The 18,140-nt window shown below is 45.9% G+C and overlaps 2 protein-coding genes across 2 annotated transcripts; one reads left to right on the forward strand and one right to left on the reverse strand.

Moving 5' to 3' along the window:
- The first annotated feature begins 574 nt into the window (after positions 1 to 574).
- LOC125535109 (glyoxylate/hydroxypyruvate reductase HPR3-like) lies at positions 575 to 5,124 on the forward strand. Its single transcript, XM_048698162.1, has 3 exons — positions 575 to 1,503; positions 1,589 to 3,920; positions 4,030 to 5,124. The coding sequence occupies exons 1-2, from the start codon at positions 1,075 to 1,077 to the stop codon at positions 2,108 to 2,110; spliced, it is 951 nt and encodes a 316-aa protein (XP_048554119.1). The 5' UTR covers positions 575 to 1,074; the 3' UTR covers positions 2,111 to 3,920; positions 4,030 to 5,124.
- Positions 5,125 to 5,784: 660 nt separating this feature from the next.
- LOC125535108 (ABC transporter B family member 25, mitochondrial-like) lies at positions 5,785 to 16,143 on the reverse strand. The gene is made up of 20 exons (XM_048698161.1): positions 15,771 to 16,143; positions 14,817 to 15,029; positions 13,976 to 14,162; positions 13,747 to 13,808; positions 13,036 to 13,079; positions 12,660 to 12,762; positions 12,404 to 12,511; positions 12,176 to 12,259; positions 12,005 to 12,065; positions 11,488 to 11,633; positions 11,081 to 11,197; positions 10,879 to 10,964; positions 10,364 to 10,452; positions 9,410 to 9,465; positions 9,199 to 9,279; positions 8,355 to 8,420; positions 8,169 to 8,261; positions 7,998 to 8,062; positions 6,439 to 6,574; positions 5,785 to 6,202 (listed from the first exon to the last, which is right to left on the reverse strand). Exons 1-20 carry the CDS (start codon positions 16,029 to 16,031, stop codon positions 6,086 to 6,088), a joined length of 2,175 nt encoding a protein of 724 aa, XP_048554118.1. The 5' UTR covers positions 16,032 to 16,143; the 3' UTR covers positions 5,785 to 6,085.
- Between the last annotated feature and the right edge of the window lie 1,997 nt (positions 16,144 to 18,140).

Genomic DNA, 18,140 nt, shown 5'->3' on the forward strand with positions numbered 1-18,140 from the left:
TAACTGCGGTGCGGGTGAGTAAATGGAAGCGTGAGGGAGAGGGGGCAGAGGCGTGCGACGTGTTTGACGTCAACCGCGGTCGATGCGTGGCGTGCGGGCGCATTGCAGTTCCACCGCACGACTCAGATGGCAACCGCTGACCGTGGGGTGGCAACCAACGTGCGGGCGAACCTCCTCGCACATCGCACACGCGCCTCGTCCTACGTGGCGCAAAAAACCGCCCGATTTGTTCCAAGATTCGTGCACAGACCTGCCAACGGTGATGCTTGCGTGTGGTCGGGATGGTGAACGCCCACACGTGTGGGCGTTAACATTTCCGTTTTTATTACTTTTGTTGTTCTTTATACTGTTATGATTGAAAATGAATAGATTGAAAGTCTCTCGAACAAAAATGCCCTAACACAACTCAACCCGGTCAAAATCGCTGGACAATCCAAATTGGGAGTTGTAATTTTTTATTGGGTCGCATTCAGACATGAGCCTCAAAATATGGCTGACATTCCAACGGTGTTCACCTCCTGGTCTCAGGTGGTGTCATTTTCCAAGTTCAAAAAACAATTTTTTTTTAGAAGAAAAGGGCAGTCCCGCCCCTGTTCCATTTCCATAGAAAATGAAACACACCGAGTACATCATATTACAGACCGCGGGAGGAGATTGAGTATCTCTCCGGCAACATTTTTGCAAAGCAAAACATAAATGACGAACCTAGGCAATAAAGCAACAGTCTGAATAAAACACGCTAAAACATAAACCAGCTACTGGACATTTTTAAGATGAGACAGGAGGCCACATCAACTCTCCACGGAACAGGCTCTCCTCCATGCTCATCAAGCCACCCATCTTTTGCAGGGAGTACAACCCCCAGAGCTCGTTCTTCTTCAGCCTGGCTCTGGCCAGAGCAGCAGCGGTGGTTTTCTTGCCTCCTCCCTTATAGCCGTGTTCAAAAAACAATTGTAGCCGGCTCGGGAGATTCAGCAGCAACGGCTTGGCTTCTAGTCACCCTGACCACCAACCGCGTCCATTGTCTCCGAATCATCAGCTGCTGGATTCCATCCCCTTCTTCCAATAGGGGACATGGCCGCGCCGCCGCCCGCCGACGAGAGGCCGCTGGTGATGCTGGCGCAGCCACTCTTCCCGGAGTTCGCCGCGGCGCTCGCCGGCCGCTACCGGTTCGTGCTGCTCGCGGACGCCGACGCGCCGGCCGCGGCCGAGGTGAGGGTGCTGTTGGTCGGGGGCCTCCCGCTGGTCACGGCCCAGCACCTGGGCGCGCTCCCGGCGCTCCAGCTCGTGGCGTGCACCTCCGTGGGCGTCGACCACGTGGACCTCGACGCGTGCCGGAGCCGCGGGCTCAGCGTGACCAACGCCGGCGCCGCGTTCGCGGCCGACTCGGCCGACTACGCCGTTGGGCTTCTCGTCGCCGTGCTCCGGAGGGTGGCCGCCGCCGACACGTACGTCCGCAGCGGCAGGTGGACGGCCGACGGCGACTATCCTCTCACGACCAAGGTTAGTACCTACTGCTCTACAGTACTATAGACTACTCTGTTCTTGGCCATAAAGAAGAGCATGATTTGAGTCTTGGCGATGGCAGGTGAGCGGCAAGCGGGTGGGGATCGTGGGGCTGGGCAACATCGGCTCGCGCGTCGCCCGGCGTCTCGCCGCCTTCGGCTGCGCGGTCTCCTACCACTCAAGGTCGCCCAAGCCGTCGGCGCCGTACCCGTTCGTCCCGGCGCTGCGTGAACTCGCCGCCGGCAGCGACGTGCTGGTGCTCTCCTGCGCGCTGACGGACGAGACGAAGCACATGGTGAACCGGGACGTGATGGAGGCGCTGGGGAAGGGCGGGGTGCTGGTCAACGTCGGCCGGGGCGGCCTGGTGGACGAGCCGGAGCTGGTCAGGTGCCTCCGTGAGGGCGTCATCGGCGGCGCCGGCCTGGACGTGTACCAGAACGAGCCCGCCGTGCCGCCGGAGCTGCTCGCCATGGACAACGTCGTGCTGTCGGACCACAGGGCCGTGCTCACGACAGAGTCCATCGGCGGCGTGCTTGAGGTCGTCATCGCCAACCTCGACGCCTTCTTCTCGGGGAGGCCGCTGGTCAGCCCCGTGCAACTCTGAAACAAGAACATCACTCACTGGTTAGATGAAATTGACCCGAAATTACATTCTGTAACAAGATGAAGTGATTAAACACACTTGGTTCCCTTATTGCCAATTTCCGAGTGAACACATAATCTGGGAGAATAAGATCTGCAAGAATAGACTTGTCATCACTTCATTTTCAATGTGGCCAAGTTGATCATTTTTAAAATCCGGGTTTGGGGTATTGTATGGACTTGGGTATCTATTTCCTTCGGGACATTGCATACCTTCATGAATTTTATTGGCCCTTGGCGGGGACGTGGCTTCACGCAACGAAATGATTATATATGTAGTGTGAAATGTTTGGAAAGAGCAAAATAGGAAACTTTCCAATAAGCCTCCCTAAACTGCTTGACATTACTCTTTACTCATCTTTTAAAGGACCTTAATAACCAAGTGTGGTTGGCTTTTGTAGCATTACTCCTACAAAAGTTGACGGAAACTCCGACCCAAGATAGATTCTAAGGTAAATACACTAAGGCCTCCTTTGGTTCATAAGATAGAAATGTTGTATGAATAGGAAAATCATAGGAAGTGAGATGACATGCATCTCAATGCCTATAGAGAAAGAGATGTCATTTGATGCATAGGATAGGAATTTTTTCATTGAGTCTTAGCTAATGTTTTTTTTCCTCCAAAATGCGAAGGATTGATTCCTATCCTATATAGTAATAGGAATCCATTCCTACAAACCAAAGGGCCTCAAAGGAAATTTTGCTATACAAATCCTATCCTGTAGAAATCCTATGACATTCCTACAAACCAAAGGAGACCTAAGAGTGCTAGAACTTACGCTGGATGGTCACTTTGGAACAGGTAGCAAAATACACATTTTCAATGCTCCAACTTGCATGTACCGTGCAAATACGGTGTTTTTTTTTGGGTCAGTTAGACAGTTAAAGTGAAGCATCCCCTTCTCCGCAAAAAAAGAAAAGAAAATGGGTGAAGATTCCGCCAAATAAAACCCTCAAAAAAGAGTTCAAGTGAAGCTACTAGGATGCCAGTTGCGTAGGAAGTCAAAAATGGACGTGCTTATCCAGTTGTATAGGCGTTTCTACGATTAGTCTTCTGATGTGAAGCAACGTGCATGTCCGTTTCAGAAAATTCAAAACCGCACATGCGTACACGTATCGCCACCAGTTGTGACTTTGAACGGTATGAGTCCAATTTCAGGCCAAGTTGGACACTTACTCTCGTGTGCTATATATACAAGCACTGCAACATCCAACTTTCGCATTTACTCCCACAAAACGCAAAATTTCTCGAGGCGACGACATGGCCACGAACCAGAAGAAGCCCCACGCCGTGCTCGTGCCGTTCCCGGCGCAGGGGCACGTCACGCCGATGATGAAGCTGGCCAAGGTCCTGCACCGCAAGGGCTTCCACATCACCTTCGTCAACACCGAGTACAACCAGCGCCGCCTCGTCCGCTCCCGCGGCCCCGGCGCCGTGGCCGGCCTCCCGGGCTTCCGCTTCGCCACCATCCCAGACGGCATACCCACGTCCGATGCCGATGCCGACGCCACACAGGACCCGCCGTCCCTGTGCTACTACACCATGACCACCTGCCTCCCTCACTTGAAGAACCTGCTCCGCGACCTCAACGGTGTGGTTGGGGCGCCGCCCGTGAGCTGCGTCGTGGGTGATGGCGTTATGAGCTTCTGCGTGGACGCCGCCGCGGAGCTCGGGGTGCCCTGCACGCTGTTCTGGACTGCCAGCGCCTGCGGCTTCATGGGCTACCGCAACTTCTGGTTCCTCCTAGACGAGGGCCTGACCCCTCTCAAAGGTATGTATGGCCGGCGCCATGCCCAACTTTGTAGCAACCAGCAACCATTTCCCGAAGATATGTTGCATTGCATATGTGTGATGCTGGGCAGTCTGATTGATCTGAGCAGACGAGGAGCAAGTGAAGAATGGGTACTTGGACACACCGGTGACGCAGGCATGCGGCATGAGCAAGCACATGCGCCTCCGGGACTTCTCGTCTTTCGTCCGCACGACGGACCGCAGAGACATCCTGTTCAACTTCCTGCTGCACGAGGTCGAGCAGTCGGACCGCGCGACCGCCATCATCCTCAACACCTTTGACGAGCTCGAGCAGACGGCACTCGACGCCATGCGCACCATCCTTCCCCTGCCCGTCTACACCATTGGCCCGCTTAATTCCCTCACCGATCAGCTGGTCTCGGAAGGCGATAGCAGCGGCACGCTCGGTGCCATACGCTCCAGCCTCTGGAGAGAAGATCAGTCATGTCTCGAGTGGCTCCAGGGCAGGGAGCCCCGGTCCGTGGTGTACGTCAACTACGGGAGCGTGACCACCATGTCCAAGTAGGAGCTGGTGGAGTTCGCGTGGGGGCTTGCCAACTGTGGCTACGACTTCCTGTGGATCGTGAGGAACGACCTGGTGAAGGGTGATGCCGCCGTGCTGCCTCCCGAGTTCCTCAAGGCCACCAAGGGCAGGTGCCTCCTGGCGAGCTGGTGCGAGCAGGAGGCTGTGATACGTCACGAGGCGGTGGGCGCCTTCCTGACGCACTGTGGGTGGAACTCGATGATGGAGGGGCTCAGCGCTGGGGTGCCGATGCTGTGCTGGCCCTTCTTCGCCGAGCAGCAAACCAACAGCCGCTACGCGTGTGTGGAATGGGGCGTCGGAATGGAGGTTGGTGACGATGTGCGCCGGGAGGTGGTCGAGGCAAGGATAAAGGAGGTGATGGGAGGAGAAGTAGGGAGGGGGATGAGGAGGAAGGCGGCGGAGTGGAAGGAGGTCGCTTCTCGCTCAACCGCTCAACCCGGTGGCAGGTCATTGGCCAACCTTGAGAGCCTGCTCAAAGATGTACTGAAGTGGCCATCAATAACAAATAATTAAGCTGGGTATATAGTCACTCCTTGCAAAATTATAGTGCATATAAGTTTTTCCAAAGTCAAACTTTGTAAACTTTGACTATGTTTATTGAAAACTTAACTACATTTATCAATTAGCCTTCTACCATTTACCCGCTAAACTTTGGAAGCTGCCTTTCAAGTTAACAAATATATTTATTGAAAAGCTAACAAATATAGGTCGATAAAAGCAGAAATTTGTGTGTGGCGGGTGCATGCAATATGGTAGTCTATACGAATTTCTTGGCTAGAAAAGCTAACAAATATATGTATTGATGGAATCTAGAGAAAGCAGGACGATATATCGTTCTTCTGCTTATGTCTGTGCCCTATGAATGCAATGCACAACCTGAAGATCAACAGGTGATTCAGTGTTCAGACTATTGTGTGGTGTGGTTTCAGTGTTGAGTGATATCTGGTGGCGAGCTGCACAAAGCACCAATACAATATTCATGGAGCTTAAGACACAACATCAAATCATTTAGGAAAACAAATATGCATAGATTGCTTGCATTTACCTATCACCATGCCGCCGCCGCATTGCCACACCGGCGATTGACGAAGGACGGCGCTTGTGGAACGGTGCAGATCATTCGGCCAACAAGATTTCTTCAGTCCCTGATGTCTGGCCCGAGAGACACACAGGCAGTCAGGGTGACACAAAACGTGACAGTAAAAAACTAAGACGAGGCACACAGTTGATCAGACAGGTATTTAACTGGAAATAACTGAATATGTGAATACTACATTAATCTGCCTGCCAGCCAGCGTCATAAAACAGCGGAAATTATTTACTTATTCTGTGTAGTAAAAATATATTACATCGACATATGGACATATGCCAGTATTGTTAGTTATCTGTACAGGAAAATTTCGCCTCTCGGCTCTATGAAATGGAGGATTTCCCCCTCAACTGTAAATTTCTGTTTCCCCTGTACCTGAAATCTCAAGAACTCCATTTACAAGGCAGATAAATAAAAACCTGCTTCCTTTGAAGTATGGCTGTGTATTGTTTTCCCATGCAAAGGGAAAACGTATTGGGTCTATCAAACTTATGTACCAAAAGCAGAAGCATCAACTGGCTTCAGTTGTATTCTGCTGGGACCAAAGTTCGGCATAACGCCCGCGCTTCGACAGAAGAAGATCATGTGGTCCTTGTTCCACTACTCTTCCATTCTCGAAGACGATGATCTGAAAATCAGTTGAAAGATTACTTACATGGGAAATATGGAAGTGAATGGATTCAAAGTATAAAGGAGTTTAGCCCATAGTGAGTACAGCAATTTCATGAACAGTTGCAATAGCAACTTTTATGACTGTAAACCTGGCTTAGTATTCAGATATTGATTGTCAATATAGCAGCAAGACAAAAAAAAATTTCAGATATGTATGCTGTACTGTCTATGTATGTGCAGAAATATGAATACCTCGTCGCATAGCATTGCAGTTGTGAGTCGATGAGCAATAAATATTGAGGTTCGATCGACGGATAAAGACATTAGAGAATTCAAAATCGATGATTCAGTAGTGCTATCCAGTGCGCTTGTAGCTTCATCACATAACCTGGTACGAATCAGGTAAGAAAGTTAATTCAGTGAGGGAAATTCCTAAGCCCATTATTTGCACTAAAAAAATTGTTTGGTAAGTATCCGGAATTAGTTCAAACATCAAACCCTTTTAGCGGGCCTAACTCATGTTTTTTTAAACAGAGGCAAAGTTGTTTGATAAGCATCTGAGATAGAATGAAACTCCGAAGCTCTCATCTCATACTCTGTATCCTCATCCCCTTTTCTTTCGATCCAACAAACACAGCCGCGATGCCCTAGTTGTGAGGATTCCTTCACAAGGCCTCACAAACTGGTATAAGAGCCGGGATCTGCTCCGTCTGCACTCATGAAATCTCGCGATCAATCCGTAACATCCACCACGAAAGGTGCAGCTCGATTCCGGTTGAGCAACACAAAATCCTTAGCCGGGTTGGATTGATTTGAAGTTGAGCTGCGACGGCGCCTTCAAAGCTTTGGCAGAAACAAGGCAGATCTTGAGCGCCATGCAAGCTCCTGTACCGGATGGAGCACGACCATCAAGTTCTATGGTGCCGTCGCTTCTGTTCATTTGCAAGCTCCCTCGAGTGTCACTAGCGCAGTCGCCTTAGCTCGCATTCAGGAGGATGAGCTCAACGCCCCCCCCCCCCCCCCCCCCCCCCCCCCCCCCCCCCCCCCAGCACTATCCCTCCTGCATCTTCCAATTGGCAGAAGCGTTCAACTGCTGACGATTTCACTCGCGGTCATCAGTTGCGAGATTTTCGGTGTGCGAATGGACTGTGCTTTCAATGTGTAGATAAGTACGGCCGAGTCTCCTATGTGGCGTGCCGTCTGAGGGCTGGGCTCCCCTCAAGTGCAACGTGTTCATGTGGTTAGCGATGGAGAATGGGTGTAGGATGGCAGAAAGACTGGAGCAGAGAACTACCGCCTGCCTGCCCTCTGTGCGACCAGACAGCCGAGGCCATGTCACACATGACACATCCTCACTGACGACTTCTTCGAACGAGTGTAGGATGGCAGACAGTTCTCTCTACAATTCAGATGGCCTCAGGCAGGCGATGAGCAGGTGCCCCGGCTGGACCATGCTGCAGATTGCGCCAGGGTTGGTAAGTTAAGGGATCATGTTGCCTAATCTCTCTAATGATGTGGCGCATCTGGCGACTTCGAAATGACCACTTCTTTGACAGCGCAACCAGAGGTGCAGACACCGGTGGACAAGATACTCCTGGAGGCAATACTCTGGATGATCGCAGGTGCAAAGGCGCTGAGGTGACAGCCACAACATGCTTGCCCACCAGATGGTTTTTGAGTAGTTTAGCTGTACAGCGCATTTGTTTCTTTTGTTCTCATTTTTTTCTTCTAGTTTTTTGCTGTAAGTACTAATACAAAATGATGTGCACTTTAGGTGCGTATTCCACAGAAAATGTATGAGAGAAACTCACAGAATGGAAGGCTCCTTCAAGAATACACGAGCAATTGAGACTCGTTGTTTCTCACCACCACTTAACTGCAAAAACAGCCAAACCACAATTCTTGAGATATGCTGAGCTGTTGTCATAGAACAAAAGGTTACGACATTTCGTGATTCTGCACAAAATGAGGCCATGTCTTACCTTCAATCCACGCTCTCCCACAACCGTGTCATACTTGTCAGGAAAGTTCATAATTGTATCATGGATAGAGGCACGCCGAGCAGCATCGTAAACCTGTATGAAAAATTGGAAAAGAATACATTAGCTTCACAAAAAAAAATTAGACCATGCTATAACACTCCCATATTGATTGAAAGAACATTTTACCTCTTCATCATTCGCTGATAACAGCCCATATTGTATATTATGCTTAATTGTGTCATTGAAAAGTACCTGTAATGGTATTAATGGTGTAAGTCTGGACACAAAATGGATTGACCTGATTCCCAAAAGAAAAAACAAATCCAGTCTATCCCAAGATTTTATGACGCTGAACAAAGTTTGCATACAGCAGCACCATATCTTTTCAATTATCTATTGGAACCTTTTAAACTAGTCCAACAATGCTGAAGCCCTGTCGATATCCAACAAGGGATGAGCCCGATGCAGTTCTAATTTAGGTCGAAATAACCATGAGATACCATAATTCGCTATTGAAAGGAGTAGGACCCTAGTAGGCAAGAACACACCAGCAAGTCCTTACCAGTTACTACTGGACCATGGCTCAGTTCTAAATTGTCCATTGGCCCTCCGCATGTGTTAAATAGATTCCCTATCCCACATGTAGTGATACTTCAATTTGTATTTCAATAAAAAAAAAGGATTCATATTTGGTTCCAAATAGATAATGAGGATATATGCATTATACAACAATGATAGCTAGCAGAAGTTCTTAGGCCCTGTCTGTGGGTTGTGGCTTCAACAGAAGCAGATGTGGTGGGGACTGCGGAAGCTGATGTGCCGCAAAAGCTATTCTTTTGTACGATGGTTTTACATGGAAACTTGGCTTTCTAAAACAGAACTTAAAAGATGCAAAAAAAATCCATTTCAAAAGTAAATCGTATAGGAATGCATTTTGATACTGCAGTACAAATTAGTAGATTCTGTAAGAGGACAACAGAAGTAGGATAAATTAAAGCGTTGACAGAGAATAGAGTATCAGGTGGCTAACCGTATCCTGTGGCACAACACCAAGAGACTTCCGAAGACTCTCCAGTGTGACTTCCCGAATATCTTGCCCGTCTATTCGTATCTGCCAGGAAGAGAGAACAAAGGTATCACAAGAACAGAAACTTTAAAGTACATGACAAACTTGAGAAGCCTTCAGGGGCATCAATTCATGAGTAGGAAATCAAAAGGGAGATTGATGCGTGTGTTCTTACAGATCCTGAAGTTGAATCAAAAAATCTAAAGAGAAGTCTAAGTATGGTTGACTTTCCTGTAGAAGAAAGGACTAGTTAATGCACAGTCACTCACCCAGAAGTAACAATTCTTTTATGGTTCACATTAAAGCAAAGATTAAACACTATGCGCTGTAAATCCTGTAGACAAGATTTGGACTCATATAAAATGCAGAAGCAAAGCTACAGAATAATCATATGAAAATGAAATAAGCCCTATAAGTATATTTGGATAAAACGTTTGTAAATCCATTACAGAAAAATATGGTATCCTTCATACTTTTTCCCCATTTGCCATGACAACACAGCATGTTACAAAATCATGCATTGGCCAAATATATATGAAGATCTTGTATTATATATACTCCTCCTTCCCATAATATAAGAGCGTTTGACACTACACTAGTGTCAAAAACGCTCTTATATTATGGGACGGAGGGAGTAAGATATTGCTGATGCTTTCCCTACTAAGATGTCTAGTTAGTGTATTTAAAGATCTAAAAAATAAATCAAAGTTCTTGCTAATCACAACTGAGATATGTCATCACATTGCACGTCTAGAGAAGCACTACAAAAACAGACGATTCAATTAACTCTACAAAAAAATTATGTTAATAGTAGCAACTAACAGTGGGGTGTCAACTCTTGTATAATTACGTAGAGGTGTGTATAAGGGCACTTCAAGATGAGCTTCAAATTCCAAGAAAGCCCTCCATACATTCACATTTTGATCTCTATTTTCAGAAGTGGCTTATGATATCCACCACAAATGACCTATAGGTCTACAAATATGATATGCTAACAATTCTACTCGGCACCACAAAACCCGTGAGGCAACGAGGCCCATGAATTTGAATGTTATATTTGGTAACACAAACATAAGATAGCTGATAGCATTGACATTAACATTAGTTAAGTAAACAAGATTAGCTTTACCGCTGCCACTAGTTCCAACAATTGCCACACTTTTTCCTGCCGGTACAGTGAAAGTGGCCCCATTAAGAATCTGCCTTTCTGGTACATACCTGGAAGAAATCAAATCTCTGAGCTACCCATAAAATAAATATGGCACAGAATAAGATCGTTCTAATTACAGCTATACTACCTCATGCGTCATATTTACATATTGTGTTTAAAACCTTGTTATCTTTTTTTTTGAGAAAAAAACCTTGGTTGTCTTGATTAAACATCTTTTGTATGCGTCATATTACTCCCTCCGATCCATATTAATTGACGCTGGTTTAGTACAAAGTTGTACTAACGTTGTACTAAACAAGCGTCGATTAATTTGGATCGGAGGGAGTACCATTGTGTTGACTATCAATGGTTAAAACAAAATAAGCTCCTTAGTGTTGAGATGCTTTGAAACTTGCTACTTATGTGGTATTACTTTTTGGAAATAGCATAAGCACTTAGCGGCACTAAACAATCTAACAGAGGACAGAACTTACCCAAAATGGACATTCTCGAATTCAATGCATCCTCCCTTGAACTGCAAAGGTTGTGCATGAAGCTCATCCTTTATTCCAGGTTTTTCCTGAAAAGACGCAATGAATAGTTCTAAGGTCTTTGAGACCATGGTTTTAAAGATAAATTAAAACTGCATGCCATTAGGCACTAAGCAATACGAGTCTATGACTACAAAGCTTTTACCTCAAGCAATTGAAACATGGACTTCATGTCAATTAGGCTTTGTCTAGATTCTCGATATACACTACCAAGGAAGTTCAGAGGCACTGAGAGCTGGAATAGAAGTCCATTAACCATGACCTGTATGGCAAGATTTCAATACATCAATCAAATGCAACCGCAAGACTAAGGAAAGCAGAAAACCGAAAAGAACTGAAGCTTCATATCAAGTCATTTTTAAAGATTTTTATTTTCCAGTTACACTTTTTCACTTCTAACAACCTGAGGTAATATTGGGAAAACATTACCTTACCGCAGTTACATATCTTTCTACTTTGGTGTGCATGGGTTGCTACCTCAGTATGTCAAAGTGATCTCAGAAGTGAAACGACAGTAGATATAAAACACAAATGATTGACATAAAGAATTACCAAATCACCGACAGTCAGAGCACCACTCATTATACCATATGAACTCAAAACCATTGCTGTGGATAATGTCAAACTAAATATAACATTTTGCCCAAAGTTCAAGTAGGCAAGGCTACTTTGGGCTTTCAGTGCAGCATCCTCGTATCCTGAGCACATTGTTAAAGAAAACACTAGTTAATAGATAAAAAATATCAACCAAAACTAACTTATGGTGTATGCAATGGTAATCCCATTTAAGATTCACCTAATGTTACAGCATAACTTAATGTTCTATTTGACACTTTCTTAAGTATTAATCTTATTTAGTTTTTGTTTTTAACTACCAGGTTTCAATATACACAGATGTGAAACATAGACATCAGAAATTTCATATGTATCAAACTGTAATTTTTCAGTGTCCGTAGTTTTGTTAGAAAGGTGAACATATATTTAATGCCAGTTGGTCAAATAGGTGAATAGCTGTGCATTTCCGCTCTATAGTGACATCTCCCAAGAATGAATGGACACATGTACTCACTCTTTAAATATTTGTCATACTTCTGAACTTCAAATTGCTCATTGTTGAAGTATTTGACAGTCTGTAGACAATCAGAGTAAAGATTGGTACGAAGATGCTTGAATTAAGATATTGAAGATTAGAGAAATAGACCAGACACCAGATTAATGGATGGGATAACCATGGGATGACCTCGTAATTCAGAAGGGAGTCAACTGCCACCGCACCAGAAGCATTATCAGCTTTATTCATGGCTGTCCTAAACTTGGTCCGCCACTGCAATAATGAAACAGAAAGCGATGAGAGGAATAAGAGTAAGACATGATACAAAAGTGATCATTAGATATATTAGATTGAGCATTTATGTAAGCAAGAATATCCTAAGACTACAGCTGTGATGACAGAGTACAGCGTTCGCACCTGTGTCAAAGCCAAAGTGAAAACAATATAAGTAGCAACTGAAACTGAAGTAATCCAAGCAAAAGTGGAGCCGAACTTGTAGGCAAGTATACTTGACACCATACCAATCTGTAAATACGAAACAAAACACAATGCAGACAAAGCTCAAGCAAACGCTCCGAGAATAAGTGACATCAATTACCAAAAGCAACATCAATATCACAGGCAATATGCACAACTGATGGATGGTGACCGTTGGAGAAGTAATTATGAGTACCTCTAGTATTGTGGGAACAATATTGAACACTGTCACCGTAAGAATGAAATTTATTGCGTTGCTCCCTCTGTCAATTATGCGACTTAGAGCTCCAGTTTGCCGGCTGAAAAACATAAAAAGGCGAAGGAACATAAAAATTCAAATAATCCCCAGCTCGTAAACATCAAAACTCAGCAACTACATAATAACTGCAAGTGTTGAATTCTTATAACGTGTTTCCACAATGATTTACACAAGCAGCAGTTAGACCTAGGGCCGATTAATAGCTAGCAGGGAGGCACCTTACTGGCCGCATGGAATATGGTGTGGACAATCAATGAATTAAGGATAACATTGAAGCACACATGATGGCATGAATCAGAGCATTCACAGATACCTTAGATGATAACGAAGATCAAGCTCATGCAAGTGAGAAAACACCTGCAATACGAAAAGTTAATAAACTAAAGTAATACTCCCTCCGTCCGAAAATACTTGTCATCAAAATGGACAAAAAGGGATGTATCTAGAACTAAAATATATCTAGATACATCTCCTTTTATCCATTTTGATGACAAGTATTTCCGGACGGAGGGAGTACTTAAAGATAAACATCAAAATAGCTGCGCAGGACTACAGGTCCATCGAAAACTGAAAATGGATACAAATGTACAGATGACACTCGATCCTCACAGAAGTACAGATAAAAATAGTTGGGCTCCAGTGAAGTGCAAGATCTTCAAATGATTCTTTCCTTTTTCTAGCTTTTCTAGTTTCAGTTAGGCCTTTAGCGTTCTTTTGCTTGCTTTCAGTTTTTTTTATTGCTAGATAGACCTTGCGCCATTTGGACATTTTTTTGCTAATGAAAATGACATGCACTTAGGTGCGGGTTCGAGCAAAAGAATGTACAGATATCATTCATAGTAACCTTTTATCATCTTCATGAATATAAGGACACATAGGAGAAAATGTATAGCAAGAAAATAAGATATACTTCATTCAAGATATATCCATACTGTGTGAAATATCTGAAATTCTGGATAGCTACAGTAATCAAACAACTTCACTAAAAAGTAATACCATGGAAATGAAAAGGTTCAAAATTTACCATCCTGGAGAGTGAACGGATGGCTCTCCAGGTAACTTTCGAAAATAAAGCATTCCGCAATTCTGGAAACAGAAAATTTACCATAAATATTTGCCATAATGCATAAAACATAGTTGTATATGTTATGACAGGAGAGCAGAAAGAGAGAACCTAAAAAATGCTGAGTTTCTTTCGGCGGCTTTTCAGGCATAAGAAAACATTGATAAGCAAGTTCTGTAACAAAATTTACCTGTACAAGCTGATACTCCTGACCGTGCAATACCATATCCAATCAGAACTGCTGCTGGGCTTGCAAAGAGAGCCAACAGGGTTGCATTAGCATCTGTAAATCCTGCCAGTGAGGCTTCAGCGCCGCCAAGTGCTGCAAGCCAATCGATAGCAAGCTTAAACAAGAAAGGCACTTGAACATTTATGACCTGGTGTTCATTGTAAATAGAAAAGGTTAGGTGATAAGGTTGAAAGCTTCATGTAACCCTGGATCAATTATCTTTTGTGAAATTAGATCAATTCAGATGGGGAGCCCTTCCACGCGATGACAGTTTCAAAAAAAAAAAACTTCATGTAACAGCTTCCATGTTTTAAGTTCATCATGGCATATATCATAACTGCAAGGGAAATATTCTTTTCTTTGATTTAAGAATGATGATAGTTGACTATCTCTATCTGAGACCTTGTTGAGCAATTAAACAAGAAGAAATTACCTATTTTGTTTTACAAAGAAATAAGCCTCCAACAAATAGGATGCATCTGATTTTACCACATTGCATCAGAATAGGTCAAAAGGGTCATTTGTATAAAAGCCAAGAATATCAGTACACTATGAGTAATGCAAATGCACTGCATTCCAACAAAGTGGGGTAAGGAGATTATCAATTTTGAGCCTACAGCATGATTGTCAATGGTAGACTCTACAGAAAAGTGTTAGCCCAACTGGGGTTGTTAATACATCACAGATCGCTAGTACTTAATAACTTAGCAGAAAACAAAAGCATTTGCTAACAAAAGTGGATTGCATTATTTTAGCTCGAATAATATTTGTACAGGCAACAATTTCCACGAGTAACATGTACCTTTGCGCCGACTAAGAGACCCAAGGACAACACAATCCTGATGTTGAAATCGCGGCTATTGTTCAGCCTCAAGTACTTCCAAAGGTTTTGAAGGATCTGAATATCTGCTATCTGATCATCGATGTCCTTCTTCGGGACATCTTTATGCTCGTTGTCATCAGCCGGTTTCCCAGCTGTCACAGCACTGGCAGAAGTGGAGAATGCATTCCCTCTCTAAAAAACAAGTAAGAATCACAAAACCATAATTTGGCAAAGAAATAGTACCTTCTATGAAGAAAAGAAACAGAACAGATGAATCAACTTCTTTCTATCGTTCTGTTAACCATTGATGTCATGAACCAACCACAAAACGATACTTGAGTAACCATATTTTCAGTTGGAGCTAAAAAAAGGGCAGGGTAAGTGCGGTTACAGTTCATAGAATCAGAACAAGTAGAGAGAAAAATGCAATACTACCATGTGCTTCACACTTGTCCTTCATTTTGTGCTTTGACAGATTAGTCCAGGAACTGATTTTCACACAGAAACACACTGGAAAAGTTGAGTGCAGGTTGCAGGTTATCTTAGGTTCTCAACAGAGAAACCTTTGTATGCAGCCAGAAATAAGGCTACACTGAAGTTTCTAGATACATCCCTTCGCAACCACTAGCTCCCACAAACTCCAGCACTTGCGATTCATTAGCGGATCACCCTACTATTGCTTCAGTAAAACATTATCACTTGCTTCAGTAAAACATTGATACTTATATATCCATGAATCTGTTATCTATGCATCTCAGTGAATCACTGACACTATATATATATATATGAGTCTATTCCCGGCTACTGATTTACTGGGAAACTCTCACTTGCTTCAGTAAAACATTGATACTGTATATTTATCTATGACTCCAATATATGTGCATCTCAGCGTTAAGAAAAAAAACTGGGATGAGGCAGACCGCACAAAGTTACCAGGTCGCGGAGAGGCCACGCGCCCCACCGCGGCGGGAAGGCCGAGCCCGGGAGCAGGCAGTGGGGGCGGCCCAAGGGGGAGCGTCTCCCAGTCCCCGGAGAGACCCTGCAGCCTGGTCGGAAGCCCCCGAGTTGAGGTGTCGGCGCGGGCGGACCGTTGGTCCCGCCGGGCCGCCGGAGCGCCGCGGCGGCCGCGGGGAGCTGGGAGCGGGAGCCGCGGAGGAGGTGCCTCGCGGCGAGCACGCGGGAGCAGGGCCGCATGGCGGGGCAGCGGCGCTCCCCGGCCGGCGACGGAGGGGACGAGGGAGAGGGGAGAAGGCCGGTCAACCTTGGGAGGCGGAGCTGGACATTTCGCGGGCGCCGTGGCTTGTATCCGATCTCCAGATGCGATCGTGCTACGATGCGGTGTCGCGGGCCGTTGGATGTGTAATGAGCGGTGCAGATCGGGTTATGGTGTTCATAAATTTTAGAGCATTCCCCGGTGTCAGATGATGTGAATTTTGGTGCCAAAAATGGTTTGGGCGCCAGAAATTTTCTTGCCATAACAGATGATGTAAAAGGCGGCGCCGCGAGCTTCTTCAACTATCAATCAAAATCTTTAAATCATGTTCAACCCAGATAATATAAAAATCATATCAAATTAATCAGACCAGGCACGAGGCAGTGACGGCCGCCGCCTGTGCAAGGATACATCGACTATGTATGGGTCTGACACCCTAGTCTTGATAGATATATTTGTTTTTGCCAACTATGGCACATGAATGTGATATCGGTCGTATCCTGCACCTTCCTTTTTGTTTCGTGTGAAATCCATTCTAAAAAGCACGAGTTGGTGAAGGTAGGGGTAGCAACCAACGATGGAGAGCATAGGCACGGTCTGGATTCCCCGCAGCGGCGACTGACAAGGACGAGGGTATGTGACTTCTGCATCCCCATAACGATGATGTCGAGGTGCAAGTCCCCGACGGCAGCAACCTCCTCAACTCATCAGGTACCACAACAAACCCCTTGCGCCCTTCCTATAGCTGCTCAATTTCAGAAGGGGATTTTGTCTCTCCAATAGAGGTTGTGTTTCACAAAGGGGAAAAAATTCAGAAGGGAAAAAGCATTTGTCTCTGCAACAACATAGGTTGTGTTTCAGAAAGAAATTTTTTGTTTTGGACTGATTGCAACAAAGGCTCTTATTAGAGTGTCCATAGCAGACCCCATAAAACCACGACCCGCATAAGGCGTTTACAGTTCGACGAAGAACTGTTTTGCGGGTCGAAATCGTGCGAGGCAGAGTAAAACCCGTATATGAAACTACATAATTTTAAAAAGTGCTTCGCGGAAGAAATTGCAACCACACTAGTTCATCACATACTACATAATCATTCATAGTTCATCATCACATACTACATGATCATTCATAGTTCATCATCACATACTACATTATCATACATACTACATACTACTACTACTACTACTACTAGAGGGGGTGGGGGGTCTCGCGGCGGCAAGACCGAGGTCGATATACCAAAATGGATGAGTTCGCGGTCGAGGATGATGCGGTGGAGGAGCTCAGTCCTCGTCGGAGCTGACGAGATCGATGAACTTCTCCCTCTGCTCCTCGCGGATGCGCCGCCACTCGTCATCCTTGTCCTTCGTGGCAAGGTTGGCCGCGACCGTCTGCTTGAGGATGAGGTCTTCGAACTCCTCGTCGTGGCGCCCGCGCTCCGCCTCCTCACGCAAGCTCCGTTCGGCAATGGCGGCTGTGACCACATCGAAATTGGCCACGAAATCTTCGAGCCCGACGACCCCTCGGCGTTCGATCTCCCCCGGCTCCTGCTTGACGGCGACGACCTCGATCTCCTCCGGCTCCTCCGACCATTCCCTCTTCACGGGGAGAAGCCCCGCGCCGAAAGAGGAAGAGCTCGCGGCGGAGGACGCGGCCGAGGAGGGCGTACGCCCGTGCCGACAGTCGTACTCGTCCATCTCGCGAAGGAGGAGGCTCGACGGCGTCTCGAGGCCCTTGTTCATCCACTTCCTCGCCGCGCGCTTCCTGGCGCCGTCCGAGCGGACACGCCGCTCGCGCTCGAGGTCGTCGTCCCCGCCGGAGTTGCCACTGGAGCTGCAACCGAAGCTCCACATGTGGCCTCACATGGCGGGTGGAGGCAGAAGGGGGCTCACTGGCGGCGAGAAATGTGACGAGGGAGTGAGGAATTGTGGCGAGACGCGGCGGCAGTGGGATAGGATTTCGACCCGTATCTGCCCCGTGAACCCGTAGATATACTGCTTGGGGGAGGGGGGGGGGGTTGCGGGCCGCATTAAAAATATTTACGGATCAGACGAGTATACTGACTTTGTTCAGGTTAGAAAATTGAGACCGAA

Source organism: Triticum urartu, chromosome 2 (genome assembly GCF_003073215.2).
Source record: "Triticum urartu cultivar G1812 chromosome 2, Tu2.1, whole genome shotgun sequence".
NCBI lineage: Eukaryota > Viridiplantae > Streptophyta > Magnoliopsida > Poales > Poaceae > Triticum > Triticum urartu.

Excerpts from the sequence above, each read along its gene's own strand:
- LOC125535108 (XM_048698161.1), bottom strand. The coding sequence starts at position 16,031 with ATGCGGCCCTGCTCCCGCGTGCTCGCCGCGAGGCACCTCCTCCGCGGC. Across the intron at positions 13,809-13,975 it reads AGGAGTATCAGCTTGTACAG|AATTGCGGAATGCTTTATTT; the intron begins GTAAATTTTGTT and ends TTCTGTTTCCAG. Across the intron at positions 8,421-9,198 it reads GTGTTGTGCCACAGGATACG|GTACTTTTCAATGACACAAT; the intron begins GTTAGCCACCTG and ends ATACCATTACAG.
- LOC125535109 (XM_048698162.1), top strand. The coding sequence starts at position 1,075 with ATGGCCGCGCCGCCGCCCGCCGACGAGAGGCCGCTGGTGATGCTGGCG. Across the intron at positions 1,504-1,588 it reads ACTATCCTCTCACGACCAAG|GTGAGCGGCAAGCGGGTGGG; the intron begins GTTAGTACCTAC and ends TGGCGATGGCAG.